The sequence below is a fragment of the Hippoglossus stenolepis genome, chromosome 23 (assembly GCF_022539355.2).
Source record: "Hippoglossus stenolepis isolate QCI-W04-F060 chromosome 23, HSTE1.2, whole genome shotgun sequence".
Classification (NCBI taxonomy): domain Eukaryota; kingdom Metazoa; phylum Chordata; class Actinopteri; order Pleuronectiformes; family Pleuronectidae; genus Hippoglossus; species Hippoglossus stenolepis.
Window position 1 is genome coordinate 12,270,443 of NC_061505.1, and position 22,153 is coordinate 12,292,595.

Below are 22,153 nucleotides of genomic sequence, written 5' to 3' on the forward strand. Positions count from 1 at the left end.
ACTCATTTCGATTCATTCCCACAGGACACAGATGGTCTTGAAAACCTGAGGCTACGTTCTTCTTCAAACTAAAACGATCTCCGTCCACGCAAGGGTTTTTGGCTGCGTATTAGGTGTAGTCCTCGTCCACACTCGCACGCCTGAAGACGCATTCCACGCGACCACTCGTGCACACTGGGAATGTATTGGTCAGTGTGGACAGGAATTGTTTGATCGTGGGCCTTATAGACTGTGAAGGCTGAACTTAAATGAGACGCTCCGGTCATGAGAGGATTTCTGCGATCGGTGTCACCGGCTCGTCCAGCCCTCATTGCTGTTACCAAGCAACAGAGCTAAAATTACAACGTTTTTTAATGCCCCTTGATCTTTTTCAACATGTGTACTGTCACCAGTCCGGGGCAGACACCAGTGAGCCATGCGCAGCTCCACTAAGTCCACCTATAGTGTTCATTTGGGGTCTTTTCATTCATGTTTGGACCGTGAAAAGTTATTTTTTTACAGTTTTTAGCGGCTCTGTCTGTAGTGTGTGTCTGTGTGTGCGTGCGCTGTTACTTTTCCCTCAGGTTTTGGGATCATAAATAAGCTACACAATTCTTTTATATAATTAACCGCTCATAGTGATGAATCTGACTCGGGACAAACGCTCCCTGTTATCTCTCTATTCTCCTCTTATTCTCTTGTTCCGACAATGATTCATTAACGTAAAAAACCCGTCAATGATCTGAATATCTTTAATTTATTATCTAGGGCAGCAGGCCTTCATCTGATTGGACACATATATTGACATAAAGAGCGTGAATGCATGGCGCATGGAACACCATTTATCGCAGTTTAAGCCGTCTTTTGCGCACGTTGATATCGCGATGACGATACATTTTCGATATAGCGTGCAGCCCTGATACTCAAGCATCGGACGTCTTGTGGTTTGCCGGCGCCATTACCTCTTTGAAACGGTTTGAATCCTGGGATAGGTTGAGCCAGGAAGGATCCACCCCTTCATTTCTCAGGGATGGAAGGATGCAATGGGAAATGGGACAGTCTAGCCATGGCACTGTCTTAAAATGTAGCCTCAGAAGGATGCAGACCCTGAATTGGGATAGCAGAGTTAAAACGTATTTGTATGGAAGGAGCTCAAAGCAACTTTCTTTCCTACTGAAAGAGCTAGAATGCACTAAGAAGGGTTAAAATCACATGTAGGGAGAAAAACATGTGTAAAAGATACAGAACGCCGACAGGAAATCAGACTGAAGTCACAGTGAGGTCTTGTGGAGTTCATTTTTTGACAAAGGTTTCATTCTAATTATTATTATCGTATCTCAAAGGTTTTGAAATACCCTAATCATGAGTGACGCTGAGACTCTGAGTGACGCACTGTGCTGCTGTCACAACAGGTTGACACTGAGAGCATCTGCCAGGTGCTCAGAGGGAGAGCACACTTCAATTTTTTATGTTGAAACAAACCCTAATTCATAAATATATGATCCCAAATGAGTCCATCGATTGATATCATCACTGCCATAATAAAGGTGATCAATCACCCTCCAGTGGTGCTGTAAAGAAGTATGGATTTTTGTTTTTTTCGCGTGAAAAAATAATAAGTCTGCTGCAGTTCCAAGGTTTAATGATTAAACCTAATGCTTTCTGGGAGATGACGTTTACTTTGATTATCAAAACTCCCATTTTCAATGTAATTATACAACCCTTATTTAGGGTCGTTGCGGTGTGACCCTCATTTACAATGATATGGAGTTAAATTACTGAGGCAGAAAAAGAAGAATAAACAACAGCATAGGGGCATTCTAATAAACAATTTCACAATTTCCCTAAATAAAAGACATTTAAGAAGGATTATGGATTCGAACAAATGAAAAAACTGGACTTTTTAACCTTAAAATGCCAAATAAAATACATTCATGTGAGTCGTGTGAGATATTAAAGTTAAAATGACGGGGCCCAAACATGTTAAATAAAAATAACGTTTCATAAGACACTTGTATCTGTAATTTACAAGGTTCAGGATCAAATTTCTAAAATGACCAAAGGGTAGAAATGTACTTAATTTAAGGATGTTGCTGTAATTTGTTCCATGAGTCAGATCTCTTATGTTATGTGAACAATATGTGTTTGGTTCATTATGAAACTGTAGCAGAACATGTTAGTAAATGCCAGGCGATGACTTTTCCTCCATATCGACACAAACTTCCCTCATACAGATGTTTTACTTTTCCTCATTCTACAGTACGATGGGCTCTGGCTTTAGCTGCTCGGTTCCCTCTGGGCAACGTGTTGTCGGCTGTGTCCAGCAGAAAGAGAAACCTTTTTAAAAATGTGATTTTTTTGCTTTTGAGCCAGATTGTCATTTGGATTTATCAACAAAAACATCTAATGGAGACCTCACAGTATCTTCAGCAGAGATGTGTTTCCTGTGCCGGTGGTCTCTTTTGTCTTTGAATTTCTTCAAAACTGAGTGTTATTCGATATCTGTGAGAACAACAGAGTGGGATATTTAAGACAAAAACATTCTGCAGTGCGGTCAGCCGTTCTTTCATTTCTGGTCTCTCCCTGCCCTTCGCTCTCAGGCCAACTGTGAGGCTGGCTTCTCTTATTACTTAAAAATTTGGCGCAATTGTTTCAAAGATATTTAAAGGCAGCACTTGTTAAAAAAAAACGAAAATGAAAAAGAACAAAGGACGTTCAGGCGCATTCTGCCCATTCAGCTGGCATGAATCATTTATACGTTTTGACACCGCGGGGTTGTACTAAGGTGATGAATGTATTTTCACGCGTAAAGCTGCCAAATTCAGACATGAATCCACCCCAGGAGGTGGTTAGATCACCCCGACAACAGCCTCAGCCAGACTGCTTCTTTTTTTTTTTTTCTACTTCCTGCTGCCTGAAGCCGCAAAGCAGTGAAGCAAAGTTGGTTGGGGGAGAAGTCTGGGTACATGTGTGGCAAGGAGATGGTGGAATCATGTCAGAAAAATCTGTAAAGCAACATTCGAGCGTTCAGCAGGGGGTGCAGTGAGCGGGGGGGGGCATCTCTCCTCCACGACCCCGCGTGCTGGCAGGGATCCACTCGGCTGGAGAGGCCTGGAGTTTAACGCTGACATTTTGATTTCAGATTTTTTCTTGTTAACTCGGTCAAAAATGTGAAAGTTGCGTGAATTCCATACAAAGCCAGTTTTGCATGTGCAGTTTTCTCCCACTGGAAACGTGACACACTGAAGTTAAACTAAAAAACTCCGTGTACATACCAAGACAGGTTTTTTTTTTTTTGAGCTTGCTTATGTTGGATCCTATTTCCAAAGGAAATTGAGGAGCTGCTCTCGGCCAGAAAAAACTAAAACAGATGTAGATGTTGGTGCGACTGCCCCGTGAATATGTCAAATATAACAAGAAATTACTTCTACTTTATTTATTTTTGGGGCTTTCCCATTGTAAGGTCATTGGACAATGCTTTTGCCAACTTTCTGTTTGTCCGACATGAACTTGTCTAATTTACTGTTAGAACTAAACAGTTCAGTGCATTCATTTCTTAATTTCTCAAAAAAATCTACAAAGAAAATTAGTATATACAATACAGTGTATGTATTAACCATAAAGTGGTATCGAGAGAATAGGGACACAGCAGATACAGCTTTTTTCCATGTCATGCTTCCAGAACTTTCATCCAAATGTTATTATAATTCTTCAGGAATATTTATTTGAAAGTCTATAGGTACGTGAGAGACTAAATATTATTATTTATTCTAATCTGACGTTGTGCTCCATGATGCCAGTCTGGATGGATTACTTGTGTAAAGTGTAACTGTGACACTAATCCGCTCGTACAGTGAGTGTCGCTGCTGTTGTTCAGAGCCGGATTTTTCTCCGCAACTTCATTTGCATATATTTCTGAAAAAAGGAAACTCTGACCTCAAGCAGCTGAGTCACAAAAAAAGCCAGAGCCAGAACAGAGTCTTAATGAATCCAAACCTGGATGCTGAGCAGCTCGAGGCATGCAGCTCACCCTGACCTCTGACCTTCTATAAGAGAAGATTTCTCTGTGGCAAACAGAAGAGAACATAACAATATAATGAACATACTTACCTTATATTTATACGCTGAATAAAAATGATTTTGACCATAAATCTCATTATAATATCTTTGTTGTTTCTTTCTCTCTGTCTCCAGGACCCGACCAATGGCTACTACAACGTGCGAGCTTCCACCCACGATGAAGGCCGCCCTGCCTCCCGCTCCACCCTGCACTACTCCGACTACCGCTCCCCTACAGGAACACCAGGGGGAGCTGCATCTATAAGCAGCAGTGCGGGCGGCTCAGGAGCCACAGCCAGCGGAGGAGCCCCCGGTCCTCCTGGACCTCTTACCTCCCCCGGCCGCCCCCAGGCCTGCTACGACCCCAGACCCCCCTCTAGACTGTCCCACATCAGCTACGCGCAGTTTAACACCTTCACCCGTGGGGGCCAGAGCCAGCAGCCCCCTGCCAACCCCGCCCCCCCAGCCAGCGACTACCAAGGTGACTGCAGCCTCCTGGACTCCACTTCCCAGCTGGCCTACGACAACTACGGTTACCCCTCGCATTACCAGACCTACCGTATGGGTTTCGCCCCATCCAGCCTGGCCCCGTTGGAGGCCGGCCCATCCTATGAGATGTACGGGGTGGGATCTGGCGTGGGGGCCCCTGGGGCCCCTGGGGGCCCTGTGGCCCCTGGGGTTGGGGTGGGTCCCGGGGGCCCACCTCCCTCGGGATCAGAGACTGGACTCGGGAAGTACGGCAGCTCCACTCGCTTCTCCTACACCTCGCAACACTCTGACTACTCCCACAGCCGACACACACAGAGGATGCAGACTCATGTGTGAGACAGAGACGCAGAACCACCTCACAGTCTTAGCTGAGCATGAGGAAGCATCTTATAAATAGCGTCACACCTAGAAACACACACGATCACAGATTTACACGCACATTTTCACACGCCAAACACATCCTACTGAACGCATACACGACTACAGGACACAAAAATATAACATCACACACACACCCATGCACAGTCAGAAGACCATGCCCATGAGACAGGGAGGGTACGAGAAACGCAGAGGAACAGAGAGGGAAAAAAAGAGACGAGTGGGGGAGAGGGAGCTTTAGTGAGACAGGGAAGGGAAATTCCACGCAATTTTGAATTCCCTCACTCCCGATGTGTTTGTATATCTGAGCTCTGAAAGAGCGGACGGCGCAAGTCACAATCAAGACTGGGAACAAGAGCGAGAACCAGAGAGAAGAGGAGGAGAGATCACAGATCTTTGGAGCTCATAGCCTTCGCTATGGATCGACTTTGTAAATGATGAGAGTGAACGTCTTAAGGCAAACTGTGGCAAAAGATGGTTTGGGAAAAACCTCAAACAGTGGAAATCATTTCTGGTCGCGGTTTTTTTTTTTGCTGGTTGTCTTATTCAACAATCATAGAGCACATATATAGAGTATCCCAGAATGCCCTTCTGTACAGTGGTACATGCCATCATGCCTGTTAGGCAGCGTGGAGGAGTGTATTGGGGCAGGGGATGGGGGTTGGGGTCATCATTTTGCACTTCATCTACAGTATTCGTGCTTGGACGTCCCTTATCTATATCTGTGTAATGTCCTCTTTTTATTTGCACACCAGACTAGAGCTTTGTATTCTATTTTTTAACATTACAGAATTATTTTTGTCAATGTAAAACATGTAATGTGTATGTATGGACCAAAAGTTTGAACGGGAGTGCACATACCTCGGGCGATTTCCTCCGAGGGAAACCCACTGAGACAGAGTAAAGAGTCGTGCCAACAACAGAGCCTGAAATCGGGCATCAGAAAGGTATATCAGCGTCTGAACGAAACCTAGTGCCAAGTGTTGATGTTTTTCTTCACCTTAGACCGTGTATATGCAGTAGAAGCTCCTTCTATCGGCAAGTGTCGCTTTACACGCCAGGCTCGGGGGCCTTGAGTCATTCCCAGACGTTTTTTCGTCGGCTGGAGCCTTTTTTCTTTTCCCTCTGAGCTCTTAACTACAAGCCTGGTGCGGCCTGAAGAGAAAAACACAGATGTTGGGTTGAGAACTGAGTGGCCTTATAGGGGAACGTGTCATACATTTCCATTTTGAATCATTCCTCATTGTGTGTCTGCCAAAAAAACAGCCAGAGGAGAATGTGTATGGAGAGGTTCATTGAAGGCTTGTCCACAATATTGACATATAGTGGTGTATGAGAGTGAGCGTGTGTGCGAGTGTGTGTGAGAGAGAGAGAGAGAGACCAAGAGAGACCAAGAGGGAGAGTGTGTGGGCGTTGGCGTGCACACATCGATTTGTACAGTGTGTTTGTATAGACGCGTGAATGACTGCGTGTGTGTGGGACGGATTCTGTAAACATTGCAGTGACCGACTCGTGTGTGAGCGTGCGGCTGTTGTATGCATGTCATTGTGTATACAGTATGTGTGTGTGCGAGCATGTCTGTGTCCAAGTGTGTGTGGGTGTGTGTTTCTGTATATGTCCATATCATTTCGCTCACAATCCTGTTACAGTACTTTTATACCTCTGGTAGGACTGTATCCTGTATTATTGTGTCTTTGAATTTAGAAAAATCCAATGTTTATCTTATTGTACTGTTCTTCGTAGCAGAGAAAACTGTTCAACAGATGTACAACGAACGTTAAACTCTCATTTTTTAATTTCATTATCTTCAATATTTTTTAAAAATGGTATGTAATTATTTTTCCACAGTATTACATAAATAAAAGCACTGTTTTTTATAAAATGCAGAATTTGTCATCTTTAATCAGATGGGTATGGGAGGCCAAATACAGGATGGATTTCTGTTTTAAACCTGTTTTATATATTCTTACACACTCATTGAATTGTATATATTATATATAATTTATTTTATATTATTGAATTATATTATTTTTAGATATACCTTTAATATCATACATTTGATGAATTCACAGCAAATGTTACAAATAACATTCATTTAAAATATGCCAGGTGCAGGGATTTGGTATTTATTCGGTCACTAAAATATTAATATAAGAAATAATAATAAATTCATCACTTTTTTTTCTCTCTTGGTAAATGTTATGCAAAGGTCTGACGATTATTCTATATTCATCCTATATTCATTTTAAGGAGAGACGAAGCTGTTTATTTATAAAGCACAAGACATACACAGAGGTTTCCAGTGATATTTAAAATAACAAATCAGAAAGCATAGTTTAAAACAATTGTCAAGCGAAATTAAAGACGTAAAGACATCAATCAAGGTAAGATAAATAAAACTAAAATCTGTATATATCAAAAAATAAGATGAGGAGAAACATAATACAAATAAAACAAATAGAAATGTGTAAAATAACAAAATGAAAATATAAAAAAATGTAATGATGGTACAGTCTTGTTTAAAGACATATAAATAAAATAATAAAGTTTTCAGTTCAGTTTTCAGTTTGGGATGATTCCTGCCGGTAGGTGGCAGCCACACACCTCATGCGCCTCTGAAACAAGGAAAGAAGAAACTCCTCTACGTCATTGGCCAGAGGTTGTCCGACAGCCAAGATGGCGGCCACAATGTTGAGGTCGCTTACTAAACTAGGACGTCCTTCAACCAAAGTATTATTAAATAACAATTTGCTCATTCCTGGTTGTGCTGTCCTGCAAAGCCGGTAAGTTAACCAACATAAAAATAACGATACGCGTCGCTTCGTGTGCAGCAGGAGGCTGAGTCCCCACAATAACATGTTAGCATAATGCTAATTATGCCGACTGCAGGATAGCACGAGAGTCGTCTGCTATTAATTGCACTATGTTTTTAAATGGGAAAGGGTTGTATGAGACACGCACATTGTAATGGCGGGTATGTCTTCCAAGCTGACAAGTCGCTTAGGCCGCGGTGTTATGTTAGCCTTCATGCTAGGTAGGCTGGGGCTGTTAGCCTTCTCGTTGTTAGCCAACGTGTGTCAGTGTTGACCACAGCCTCGGTGCATCCTCTGGGCTCAGACTCAGGTCAGAGTATTCGACCAGACTGTTAAACAACACTGATAATGTTTCCCGCTAACGAGGCTGTGAATTACGTCGCAGTGCAGTTGACCGACGTGGAAGACGAAGCTGCTATCGTGCTAGCTAACCAGAGGACCTGTTATGTCAATTCCTCATAAACGAGAGAGCGTGTAAATTACAATCACATTTGTTTCGTTTCTGGTGGGTTTGCTCCTTTAGTGCAGCACATACAGCAGTACACAGGGTCATTATTGACTTTAAGCCCTATACACCTATTCGTTATATTGAGGAGATACAGTATATCATTTCTGTATGGTTCCGTCATCAGGTAGATCTGAGAGTTAGTCCCAGATCCTCATCGCTTCCAGACGACAGCCTCAGTAGAATAATAAGCAACATGCAGGCAGTTTGATTATTCATGTGTTTCTAATGATCTGTGTTGATCTGCTCTGCAAAACTGACGATTCCCAGCACATCTTCCACCTCGGTAGTAAGAATACCTTCCATGTTTTTCACAGGCAGAAACAATGGCAGCCGGATGTGGAGTGGACGGAGCAGTTTGCTGGGGCAGTGATGTACCCCACTGCCATCAATGAGAAGTGGACCCCGCCCCCATGGAATGGTACCGTCATCCCTCTTTATATACAGTCTATGCATCATCCACATGCACAGTGACACTTTTCAGGCCACTTGTTAAAGTATTATTGATCTCTACTTACTATTCATTTAACTATAAGCTGTGATATATTTAAGTCAAATGGAAATGTAAAATGTTTCATTGACAAATGTGTGTGAAAGCTAAAACATTGTAATATATTTGTGAATTAACATATTGTTCATATTTACACTTGATTTATACCTGATTGAGTATTTTTAACATTTTCTTCTGTGGCTCTATGGGTACAAGTTTGATAAAAGTAATGCTTTAGGCCTGTACATCGTTACAAACTAGAACTATTTGTTGGCCCAAGTTATTACTAAACTTTGGTTCAAGCTACATCTGAAATTGACTCAATCTTTATTTCCAATGACATGGACACATCTCAGTTGCATAGCTAAATCAAATCTGTTTTTTTCCATACTTTAAAGGTTTAACATTTCATATCTTGTCCTTTTTATTTCTCTCAGATAAGGATCCTCCTGCAGAGAAGGAAGTCGCCAACCTGACCATCAACTTCGGCCCCCAGCATCCTGCAGCTCACGGTGTGCTGCGTCTTGTGATGGAGCTCAGTGGAGAGTCAGTCAAGAAATGTGACCCACACATTGGCCTGCTTCACCGTGGCACAGAGAAGCTCATAGAGTACAAGACCTATCTGCAGGTATTAAACCTAAATACTGTGTTTCTGTATTTTCTAACTCATATCTATTTCTCAAACGTTGTCACTGAAGAGGTAATGACTATAATACCTCTCTGATAACCACCTGACAACGGCCTTAAACCAAAATCTTGTGCAATCAAAATGGCAAAATTACCAGCAGAAGTGTTTCAAGATGATTTAAAAATACCCGTCATCGTGTCATTTGTTACTTAATTCTTGGAAGTCCTGCTTCAGTTCCTCTTTTCTGTTTGGTTCAGGCTCTGCCTTACTTTGACCGTCTGGACTATGTTTCCATGATGTGTAACGAGGAGGCCTACTCTCTGGCTGTGGAGAAGCTGCTCAACATCCAAGCTCCACCCCGTGCCCAGTGGATCAGAGGTACAGACCAGAAACAGTCTGAGTGTGTGCGGATTCTTCAGAGGATTCAGATGTTAAATCAAATGATTTAAAAGCATAAAATATCTTGTCTAATCAATGACCTGATCAATGGCACTATTTTCAAATTTATTTGGTCTGTGAATTTGAAAGTGGCAAAAGAAAAATCCCCATTTAAATTTCCCAGGATGCAAGTCGACATAGAACCAGTAGATATTTACCAGAGAGAAAATAAATAAAACCGGTACATTTTCACATTTGAGAAGCTGGAGCCCATGAATTGTTTTCACGTTTGCTTGAAAAATGACTTAAAACTATTCGTTAATAATGAAAATTGGTGCCCAGTTATTGTTTATCAATCAACGAATTGATTAATTGACCACCGTTTGAGCTCTAAATGTCTGTGTTCTTTGTTGTGTTTTTAGTGCTGTACGGAGAGATGACACGCATCCTGAACCACATCATGGCCATCACCACTCACGCCCTCGACATTGGTGCCATGACCCCCTTCTTCTGGCTGTTCGAGGAGAGGGAGAAGGTCAGGATTGCTGCTGCTCAATGCTTTGTCGCAGTATTTATCACAGAATCACTCTGTTTGAGTTTGTTTTTAAAAGTTAATATGGTGCTGTTTTCAGACCTGCCTATTCTCTAAATAATAATATAAATATGTTGGTATATGACAGTCGTAGTTATTGAACGATGGTGTTGGATAATAATATCCTGGCTGTGCGCTTCTCAACTAAATATTTGACTTTTTTCCAGCATGTGTTTATGGAAAATAAGTGCCCCATAAATTCTAGGGTAAATCAAACCAACACAAGTAAACTTCAAGGACTGCACAGGTCCTAACTTCTGATTAGTGTTGGGGTTTATTGTTAAAGTGCAAATTTAGCGCAGAATCGTCCACGTCCAGTTTAGTTTCAGTCCAATACAATGGCAAAAGGCAAAGCGGGAACACTGTCTTCACAATGCAGGGAGGTCTAATAACTGTTCACTTCAGAGGGGTCTGAGTTATTTTGAAGTGTTCACATATTGGGGGGAAAAATGCACTAATGGAATATTTTAACTGTATATTGCTTGAGTTCTTCTAATTGACTCTTGTTTCCTCTCAGATGTTTGAGTTTTATGAGCGAGTGTCTGGAGCCAGAATGCACGCTGCATACATCAGACCTGGTGGTGTTCATCAGGTAGGACAAATGACCTCATCATTTTCTGTTTGTGACTGGTTTGTCAGAGCTGATGATGTGGTAACGTCCTCTCTGGACAATATTCAAATGCGTCATATCACTAAACTCTGCACAATATAAACTGAAAGGAATATGTAAGTCGATAAACCATGATAATTAAATTCATAAAATACAAAAATTAAAACCACATGTTTGAACCACTAGAGTCACTCTCTGGCGCCACCAAGTGTTATCGACATGTGTTTTACTACATGTAGTGAAACCTGATGACATCATTATAAGCCTACAATGTGATGAGGGAAAAGAAAGAGGCCATGGCTTCCTGCAAAAAGAACGAGTGTTCCAACTATTACTATTTATATTTTAGATCAGTTTTAACACGATCATGCAAACTATTTTCAGAGGGTTTAGGAAAATTGGGTTTTGTTTTAACGGCTGCAAAGATAGGACTGGTAAAATATACAGTCTTGGAGCTACCCTGCGATGAACTGATTGTCAATAATCCTGCAGTTAGGACGTATCAAGTACATGACAAATGTAGATCACCTCCTCAAACTATTTCGCATCATCCATGAATTATTAATGGTGTTAAATGTGTTCCAGGATTTGCCCCTGGGTCTGATGGACGACATCTACGAGTGGTGCAAGAATTTCTCCATTAGAATCGATGAGGTAGAAGAGGTGAGTGACTGTACCATGTTCTCCACCTCTCGCAAGCTCAGATAAACAATTAAGCCCAGTAAGGATGTAGTGGAGATAGTTGCAGTAAATAATTGCGTCTGGCGGTTTCCCTCCTCGCAGATGTTGACCAACAATCGTATCTGGAAGAACCGTACTGTTGACATTGGGGTGGTTTCTGCTGAGGATGCCCTCAACTACGGCTTCAGGTAACCCTTCTGATCAGTGTGATCAATTCACTTTTATGACGTTCTCAAATCTCTAGGTGATTGATTGAAATGTAAAACATTTAGCGCCATTAGAAATGGGAGTAAAATTCGGAAAGCTTCTTTGGTTTTGTTCAGCGGAAACCAATACAAGCTCTGATATTGATCCCCTTCCTCATTGTTCCTCCACCAGTGGAGTGATGCTGCGAGGGTCGGGCATCAAGTGGGACCTGAGGAAGTCTCAGCCTTACGACAAGTATGACGAGGTGGAGTTTGACGTACCCATCGGGAGCAAAGGAGATTGTTATGACAGGTATGGAGATTTACAAATTGTTGTAGCTATTGTTTTATTTTATTTTTTCTGCCCCATTTTGTTTCTGTATCCATGTTGAAAGTTTTCACTGATATTTCATCTGATATTTTTTTCGTTGATTGATAAGGGAAATTAGTTTTCTATCATCAAATACAACTAAGCGTTAATCATGTATTTTGAAAATGGATAGATGCAGTCCTTGGCTGGTGGGAGCTGCTTTAATATGATAAACATGTTCATTCTGGCATTTCACAGACAACAGCTGCAGACTACATTTAAACCACTTGTGCTTTTATTGATTTATCATGTAGAAATCATCTGTTAGACATTAAACATTCCAAGCAATTTTCATACATTTACATTTTAATTTAAAATATTTTATAAATCCTCATTAAACCAACATATTTAATTTGACATTAAGTATGCAACCTCATTTTTACAATAAACCTTCAGTGTAGCTGTGAGTCTATTAGAAAGGCTTGTGTTACATTACTGGCCAACCATGTGTAAATAAATCATTGTTCATATGCAAACACAGCTGTTGGTGTGAGCGCACTGCTGCTGGTGAACTATTCTCATTGTGGCAGTGTTTCTCATCACAATGTCTAAAAAATGAATGTAAGGGAGCTGTTGGTGTAGAACATGACACATTAATCAATTGTATGTTATCCAGACAAAATTAAAGAAATGACTTTGTCTGGTTTGTGAGGATGGATTTTGCGCTCGTCACCAGTGACCTTCTCAGAATGACTCATGGCACATGATGAGTTGTGGTGGATTTTCCTATTTGCAAGATTTACGGCATCTATAAAGTAGCTTCAACTGCTTTCTGTGTGTTTTCCAGGTATCTGTGCAGAGTGGAGGAGATGAGGCAGTCCCTCAGGATCATGCACCAGGCGCTCAACATGATGCCAGAAGGAGAGATTAAGGTGGATGATGCCAAGGTGGCCCCACCCAAGAGGTCTGAGATGAAGGTGAGTGCTGCTTCATTCTGCGAGATGCCTTTTTTAATTTTTTTAAACGGCTACAGGCCATTTAATCTTGAAAATGTTGGCACCTTTTTCATTTCTGGGTTTTCCCCTGCGCTTCAGCTGTCCTCTGTGTTAATTAAATATCACTGGTGTCACTAATTTGTCTTCGCACTACCCTCTTTACAGAATTAGGCCACTTCTACTAAAAAATCCACTTTAATTTGGCTGCTCTTGAGGCAGAAGATCACCTCTAGTTCACCTTACTGTTATAATTTTACATTTCAGTCAACGGAGAGTCAACTTCCATGAGCTTCGGTGTGCAGCAGCAGGGACTTAACATGTCTTGTGTGCTTCTTGTCCTAGACGTCCATGGAGTCTCTGATCCATCACTTTAAGCTGTACACAGAGGGCTACCAGGTCCCCCCAGGGTCCACGTACACAGCTGTGGAGGCACCAAAGGTAACAACACTCACAAGCTGCCTTCAGACATGCACCGAACTCCGGATATTCTCCTGAAATTATCCAGAGGGACTGCATGTGAGAATGCAAATGTCTGAGTCAGTTGCTGCAGACTTTCTATGGAGATTCTCTTGCCAGACCCCTTGCAAAAACTCTGGATAATGTCGGAATGAGCTAAAAAATACAGCAGGAGATTATCCAGAGGATTCACTGTGAGCTAGTGGGCACGTTAATGACGTTTCTAACACGTGACTTGCAAAACTGGAATAAAAAAAAATATATATCTGAGGATGAAATAAAGAAGCCATACATGTGGATGACATCGACAAAGATCTTAACATGGAATGATCTTTTGGTAAGGCCATCCTGCATGCCGTGACGACTCTCGCCCGAACGCTCCAAAGATTCTACTGTTATTATGAACACGCCTGACCGGAGAATATCCTGCTGCATTCTTCATGTGTGAAAAGCAAACTCTAGACGAAGTCCAGACCCAATTTTTCGTACATTTTCCGGATTTCATGTCTGAAAATGACTCTAATGTAACAATTTTACAATAACTCAATAAACTGAGACGTTCAAATAGACTCCCCATATATCAAGTGTCCCCTTTTTACACAACAAACAAAAACAGTGTCTCAGTGTCTGATTGTAGATCCTCAGTATACAGAAGGACTTTTGAGCCTTAATTAATTGGGAAGCCTTTGTGGGCCTCTTGGGATTATTGTGATGTAATATGCTGACTGTTGTGTATTTGTGTGTGTGTCTCTTGCAGGGAGAGTTTGGTGTTTATCTGGTGTCGGACGGCTCCAGCAGACCCTATCGCTGCAAGATCAAAGCTCCTGGATTCGCTCACTTGGTGCGCTCTTAAAAACTTAATAAGACACCGTGAAATATTAAACACAGCCGGCATCAATTATTCAGCATGTTTAACATCTTGTCCTAAAGGCTACTTTTAGTTCATTAAGTACATTTAATATAGCACTATACAACCATTTTTAAAAGCACACAGACCCAACCCCCTCTCTTGCCTCCTTCCTGCCGTCCTCTTAGCTCATTGGTACATGAACTGCTGTTCGACGCAGTCATTAGAATTTTGGTCTTCAAGGCTAAAATGTCTTTAAAGTTGCATAAACAAACTATTAGAGTAGTTAGTGCATTAACTTCAGGCTATAATCTCATGAATAATGTATACGCACTTTTATATGAGCTCATCTGGCCTGAATAGTGGGGCTTGTCTTCATTGCTACTGAATGTTAATACATGTTTTCTTCTTTGCAGGCTGGTCTGGATAAAATGGCCAAAGGACACATGCTAGCTGATGTTGTCGCCATTATTGGTAAGAACGTGATTATAAACGTCAAAGTGATGTTTAAAAGTACACGGTTTATGCTTCAGGAGGACAGACAGCCACTACATCTGCAGAAATCTACATGTGTATGTTGCTGCATTGTACTGAGTCCTTTGCTCTCCCTCCTTTAGGTACACAGGACATAGTGTTTGGCGAAGTGGACCGCTAACGTGACCCTGCTAATGGGCTGCTCCCCTGAAGAGAATTCATTCTGCCCTTCGCACATCTGTTAGTCAGGTTCTCTTCCTGTTCACTATTCGCTGTAGTGAGACTTTTGACAGGTGACTCTGCTCATTATCGTTGATGTACAATGTCCAAATTAACCTAATAAATATTTTATGACCAGAACAGTAAAGCGATGGAACACTTTTATTTCTTTTATTTCTTTTTTTCAAATGCTCCATTTCCTTGAGTTGTTTGAGAACACGAGTGAAAAAAGTTTAAAGAAGACAGCAAAGCCTCGACGATGGGTCCTTCCTCTGGCTTGACGGGGGAGGGGGAGTGGTCTGATGAGATCGAGACAAGTGGACTTCAGAGCTCAGACCACAACTTCCCCTCTGTGAGGTTAATGCAATACTTAAGTCTTCACAAGAACATACGAAACTAAAAAGACCACAACTTGTTGAGTTTGCCGCTTGTTGAAAGAGCCCAGTCCTGTGTTTCTGTTATCATGGCCGTGTGGGGCAGGAGCCCGTTGCTGGTGGCTGCTCCTCTGTGGATGTGTTTTGGCAGCGCTGCTGGTGAGTGTTAACTGTAAATTGAACCTTTTTCTACTGATCTGGTTTAACGTCTGAAGACGTCACACTGGTCATTTAATTCATGAGAACAACCTTACTTAGGAGAACTGTGAAAGCAGAAGCTGACACTGCTGTTCAGTGCGACAGTTCTCATTCACACGCACTGTTGTGTTTCCATGACTGAAGCAGACATTCCGTTGAATAACACCGATTTCTCAGAGACCTAACATAACTTTAACCTAATGATAAAACTTGTCTTCACTTTAAAATGTAATGATTTACATTATGAGTACCTGCTTTTTGTCCCTATAAAGAAGACAACACCCCATAATGTGGCTTTGTAAACACATTTGCGTCCCCACAACATGAATACCTGGACCACACACCCTTTAGGACAGTTATACAGCGGCCATTAGACGAATGTAAGGACATATTCCTTTATTCCTATTCAGCTGCCTCCAAAGTTCATTTATACTAACTTTACTGTTATACTCTATATTCACTCTATATGTAATCTTTAATTCTATAATTAAAAAAACATGAGCAGTATTTAATACGCCGCTTTAAAAGGTAAGTCAAGTAAAATAAAAATTAGAGTAACTTTAAATACGACAAATTGTATATTTACCCTTTAAAGAGACAATTATTAGGCTATTGGGGCTCTAATACAAACTTGGCCGTCAAGAAGAATATCTATCGAGCTCAGTTCAAATGTTTGACGGAATATTAGTTGGGATCTAAATTAGTAATTAATCATGCTATAGACAAAATACTCACTACTTTTCAAATGTGGATATTTTTTGACTTTTCCTTCTCTCGCATAATAGTAAACTAAATATTTTGGGGTTGTGGACGGTTTTTTATAAGACAAAAATGACATGATCACCATTTTACAGACCAAATAATTAATTAATTCAAATAAATAATTGGCAGATATAAATAAATTCAAACGTGTTCATTTCGGCTTTGAGCGATAACATTTCAAACCTCAACTGGCCTCGGCCTACTTACGGTATCTTACTTGTGATCTACAGTAAAAGTTAAAGTTACAACTATGAGTGAGTGAGTGAGTGAGTGAGTGAGTGTGTGTGTGTGTGTGTGTGTGTGTGTGTGTGTGTGTGTGTGTGTGTGTGTGTGTGTGTGTGTGTGTGTGTGTGTGTGTGTGTGTGTGTGTGTGTGTGTAGTCCTATTAACAAGAAAAATTAAACATTGTTCATCAGCTGTGAGCCTGAAATACACAGTTAAATCAGACTGAAGTGTTTTGACACGTCAGTCACATATAGAATATTAGATCATTGGTTATGCTGGTCACAGTTTTTAGTGGTTACTTTTCACCAGCTCTTCATTTGAGCTGCGGAAACAAAAAGGAGATGTTGATGCAGATGAAAAAAAAACACATCGCTCTCCACACATCTGCAGTTAGGCATTCAGAGCTCAATGTAAGATTTAGGAAATTTAGATGCTGTTTTCAGCTTATATATGTTGATTCTACAGGATGGTTTTAATTTACAACCCACAAGACCAAACTGTCCAACAGTGTCAAGGCTCTGAGTGTGTGTGTGTGAGAAAAAGCAAGTGTAGAAGTAATCTTATTTATTCTTTAAGGATTCTCTAAGTGGAGCGTGGGCCCAGTTATGTGGTTGCTGATTTCAGAAATGTGATTCATTTCCTTGAATTTGTGATAATGGTAAAAGGAAGACGAAGGAGAGGGCATGACAGAAGATGGCGTTTGATGACAGGAATGATGTCATGGTTCCTGTGTCAAAATGTAGGAAGATAAATGTTAGTCTTTTAGTTAAGTTGCATTCTATACTTAAAGTAATGTGGGCTATGTGGTGTAAAAGTATGTTTTAACAGAGTTCAAACAAAGTGAACATTTATTTTCACTACCTTATTAAAACAACTTGAAATGTGAAAAATAAATAATGTGTTTATAACATGTATTCATAACTATTGAGGAAAAATACGATCAAATACTATTATTATTTAAAGTATGGATTGTTGATTTATTTTACCCATTAAAAGTATAAACATGTATATTTCATTTATTCTCTTACTTCTCTAACCTTTAGAGTTTTCCAGAGTTTGTGTCATTGCTCTAATTTGAATCAAACAAATAGGTCACAGCCATACGAGGACTTATGCTCAGCGCGTCCTCACGTCTTTACATGCTACCTTTACACGCTGCCTTTACACGCTACCTTTACACGCTGCCTTTACACTCTGTCTTGTGACACACTCCCTCTGTATTTTTAAAACAAAGAACAATGAAGTAGTCCTGTTTATTAAACCTAAAGCAAATGGAGTATGGCAGTTAACAAATAAAAGACATAAGAAGTAAAGTGTAAAAGTCTGAAATCTGAAATAAAGTTGGTGCAGTGGAGCAATATTTCCATCCATTAACATCTAAATCTCACTTTTTAAAGTTGTTGATCATGAATCACTTCACAAATGAAAACAAACCATTTAAAAACAGTGTTAAAATGAGGACTATTTATACTGCATAAATATGTGAACATGGGATGGATATGTACATTCCATGATACACATGTCTTTCTATTTACATATATTACAGAAATGTATAAACCTTTCCATGTGTGTTTTTTTTAGAGCATTGTGCAACAAACGCTGCACTTGCAGGGGACTCACAGGAGAAGTTAGTTTTACCTCGATGTTGGTTATGTCATGCATTTTGTGAACCATATTAATAGAGTAAATAGCACATGTACCCGCGATGATTCTAATTCAAGCTCACGGGTTTTTTTCTCAATCAGAAATCCATCGGAAACCGAGGCCAGTTTAAAAACACTCACGTACACACGTCCTTTTTCTCATAGGATCTTTTTTACAGATAAAGACGGAGCCCAGCTCTTTTAAAACCTGTAACTGTTTTTTTTTAAAACTGGAACGATCTGCTGTTACAGATCCACATGTGTCCAAAAGTGGATCGTGTTGAGAATGTTTTATCATTCTTCATTTCAAACTGGGTGCAGACCTGCAGCCCTAATGTGGTTGTACGGTCTGTTTTGCAAGAAATATGCTTCAATCTGTTTGTTTTGCACACTTTGATTTTTATGTAATGGCAGCTGCATCTGTTTGTTTCACAATCTGAAATGGTGTCGCCCTTAAAATCGTTTTGTAGAGAACAAGGAAGTGTCTTCATCGTCACTGACGCCATGTGTTATGGGTGCTCACTGAATATCTCTTGCTTTGTGTGTTTGTTTAAAGTCGTTCCAGCGCCAGGAGTCTGTTTTATGTCGTCCCTTTTAAATGACGAGTATCGAGGTTATCAACAAACAGTAACTGGCAGTGCCGTTTCTGTTCATGGTTTTTGCTCCTAACCAATTGTTCACCTGTGTTTCCTCAGCCTCTCTTCCGGAACCGTATGTTTGTTATGTGCTGGATGGGATCCTGTTTTTGTACGGCCTCATCCTGACAGCTCTCTACTGCAAAATTAAGGTTTGCACGTTACATGATGTAGATAAATACCTATGCTCCATTGTTTCATTTTAAAGGGGGACAATCGCCCCCATGTGCATAAATATAATATGATAACTTATAAACTGGGGTGTTGCTTCACATGTGCAATCATTCTAATCCCAAACAGAGGAAGTCACGTTAAAATCATGTTATTAAACTAAATGAATTAAACCAAACTGTTTAGTTTAATATTTAATTCATCTTAAACGGACTTTCATAGAATATTAAAATTTGAATTTCACATGATTCTTTTTTTAACAGTTCTACGGTGCCAAGCCAGCTGGCCCTGCAACAGGAAAGCCGAAGCAGGTAATGAGAGAATGCACACACTGAAGAGACACACAGACCTGACACACACACACACACACACACACACACCACACACACACACACACACACACACTGAAGAGACACACAGACCTGACACACACACACACACACACACACTGAAGAGACACACTGAAGAGACACACAGACCTGACACACAGACCTGAACACACAGACCTGACACACACACACACACTGAAGAGACACACAGACCTGACACACACACACTGAAGAGACACACAGACCTGACACGCACACACACTGAGGCAGCAGGCCCCTGCGCAGGCAAAAGTCACCACATGGTTCAGGTCAAACCTCAGTGGGCAAAACACTTGCAGGCAACTAGAAAAATGAAACTGACATACGTCATACTTCTTGTCAAAAGAAAAAAAACTACAGCAGCCCCACAGTGGCTGGCTTTTGTGGTTTTTTTTAAGTTTGAGTTTTTTAACACATTCAGTTTTGCCCGTGTTGGCAGCTGGCAAGGAATACAAATGTGGCGAGGAGCCGATATTCAGTTCAATATATTGTAAAAATACATACATCACCCAAAAAGGAATACTGTAGTTCAATTTACTTCAATATTATGCTGCTTTAACTCTCCCATGTGACATTTAGAACTGCTACTAAGTCAGGGAAGGCTTGGTAGCAATTGGTTGCATTGTGGAAAATGTAGGAGGCAGTCATTTCTGAGCTTGGTCGATACTTGTGTCTTAAAATGAGAACTCACCTGCGCCTGCCGCCTCTATTTTCTGCGAGTGTTATTCAATCTGTCTTTCACCAAACTTTAAGGAAGTGAAATACTAAATGTCCGGAGCTGCTTTCAAATCAGAAATAAACACGGCAGCTTTGACAACATATATACTTTGTGGTATTCATACTCTTGGTTTTAAATTTCTTTTAAGTACTGGAGCAGTTCTACAGCTTTGCCTTTTTAGTCTATTATTTCCTATGACCAGCCGCAAATCTAACCACACGTAGACACACACTAACACACACTCTAATGTGTGCACACCTCAGTGTGGTGCTCTCTCACACACACGACGCACACATGCATCCTGTCGCAGTCGAGTGACACAGGGAGACACTCTAGTTCAGTTTTATGTGTTTGCCTACATTGTTTCTCAAACTGTTGTTTCCTTCCCCCCAGCAGAATGCTGAAGAGGGCATCTATACTGTGAGTTTCTATGCCGTGAATGATGTTAAAAAAATAACAATAATTCATTTAAAATGTAACCCTACACATGATTGCTCATTTCCCCCTCTCCGTCTCCCTGTCAGGGTTTGACCCCTCATGCCCAGGACACGTATGAAACCATCGGCATGAAGAAGTGAAGAGTTTGAGTGCAAGATTGACATTTTCTACCTGATTGCTTTGTTTTTTTCTTTTCCCATTTAAATAATGAATATTGTCCATGGCATAGATATTGAGAGAATGTGAAACTGTGAGCAACAGTTTTCATTTCCCTTTTGCTTATTCAGAATCTGTGGGAGGTTAAATTAAGAAATACGAGAGAAAGAGGGAAGTTGAGATCAGAATGGGCATTTCTCGGAAACGAGTGTTAGATACGTTTTTTTTTTCTGCTGTGTGATATTACATTTTTTAAGACGTCAGTTTTCCTATATGTGTGAATGTGTTTCAATAAATAAGACATGAATTCCCTGTACCTCTTGTGTACCTTTTAAGTTGTATCGCTTGCAGGGGTTGAAAATCGCCTGGAAATGGAAAAACATATTTGTCCTGTTTTGAGTTGTGTTACTCAGACGTAAAAGACTGTTGAGGAAGAGGAGCTGTATTTCCAGTACACCACAGGATGGCAGTGATGGTGTGGTCCTTACCTGTCCACATTCACAAAACACACACACACACACAGCAGGGAGATCTGAAAGAAATCACACAGCCTGCTGATAGAATACATCCATTTTATCAAATTACTTTGAACTACAGTGTAGTAAATGAGGACAACCACAATTATGTTTCAACACGGAGAGACGAACCTCCTGCCACAAACAACTTCATACAAATAATTAAAAAGTTATAATTTCACGAAGCTCATGAAGGTGTCCTGCATGTCAGTCTGAAAAGGATTTAGCTGTGTCTTTAACGTGGACCCAATAAACGTGACAACTGTGAAAACTGTGTGATCAATTTGGGACAAACCATAGACATGACTGCTCCCCAAATATGAAGCCGCAATGTCTTGAACGCCACCTGGGGGCTGGCTGCAGTATAGGTCAAAAAACCCTGCCTCCTCCATGTTAATTAATGGGATGTGGACTGATGTACATGTCAAATAAAGGTTTGATGAGTTCTTATCACACTGGTGTATGTTCATTTTTCCGACCCTTCTACCGTGGCAACATCGCAGACTCTTGCTTCCAATGAGCGCAATGGCGACATTTGTATCCGGGATATTTTGGCTTAATTTCTGGATGGTGGGAGAAAGTGGAGAAGTGTCGTCCATCTTTAAATATAGGCCACGGGAAAAATGATGAAGCTAAATATTATAGCCTGTGATGTACAAATCAGTGTTGTTGTTGACATTTCATCTGAAAGAAACAATTAAACATATTGATTAAATGTGAGTCTTTATAACTAAAGTTGGCACACGATCATTCTTCTGTCCCTGTCTTTATCCTTCAGCCTAAATTTACCCACTGGTGTCTCCGCGGAGCTCTGCTCTTTGAGATGATCCCTTTAAAATGGCAGGATCCATTCTCTCTCCCC

General features: G+C 40.8%; 3 protein-coding genes across 6 annotated transcripts in view; all 3 read left to right on the forward strand.

Moving 5' to 3' along the window:
• Positions 1-6,787, forward strand: part of kirrel1a (kirre like nephrin family adhesion molecule 1a) — a 33,615-nt gene extending 26,828 nt beyond the window's left edge. For all 3 annotated transcript variants that reach the window (XM_047338862.1, XM_047338864.1, XM_047338863.1), the window contains exon 15: positions 4,174-6,787. In XM_047338862.1, coding sequence (XP_047194818.1) covers positions 4,174-4,863 — 690 coding nt within the window. In that variant the 3' untranslated portion in view covers positions 4,864-6,787. The remainder of the gene's footprint in view (positions 1-4,173) is intronic.
• A 748-nt stretch (positions 6,788-7,535) lies between these two features.
• ndufs2 (NADH:ubiquinone oxidoreductase core subunit S2) lies at positions 7,536-15,229 on the forward strand. Its single transcript, XM_035148717.2, has 14 exons — positions 7,536-7,688; positions 8,541-8,644; positions 9,151-9,341; positions 9,599-9,719; positions 10,142-10,254; positions 10,829-10,903; positions 11,507-11,584; positions 11,705-11,790; positions 11,981-12,100; positions 12,945-13,074; positions 13,435-13,530; positions 14,306-14,389; positions 14,812-14,869; positions 15,013-15,229. Exons 1-14 carry the CDS (start codon positions 7,582-7,584, stop codon positions 15,048-15,050), a joined length of 1,401 nt encoding a protein of 466 aa, XP_035004608.1. The 5' UTR covers positions 7,536-7,581; the 3' UTR covers positions 15,051-15,229.
• A 180-nt stretch (positions 15,230-15,409) lies between these two features.
• fcer1g (Fc epsilon receptor IgFc epsilon receptor Ig) lies at positions 15,410-21,744 on the forward strand. 2 transcript variants are annotated; one of them, XM_035148720.2, is made up of 5 exons: positions 15,410-15,621; positions 18,986-19,077; positions 19,360-19,407; positions 20,579-20,602; positions 20,707-21,744. In XM_035148720.2, the coding sequence occupies exons 1-5, from the start codon at positions 15,552-15,554 to the stop codon at positions 20,758-20,760; spliced, it is 288 nt and encodes a 95-aa protein (XP_035004611.1). In that variant the 5' UTR covers positions 15,410-15,551; the 3' UTR covers positions 20,761-21,744. The 2 variants fall into 2 exon arrangements, with proteins under 2 accessions (XP_035004611.1, XP_035004610.1); XM_035148719.2 differs by having other exon boundaries at positions 15,411-15,621; positions 20,576-20,602.
• The last annotated feature ends 409 nt before the right edge of the window (positions 21,745-22,153 follow it).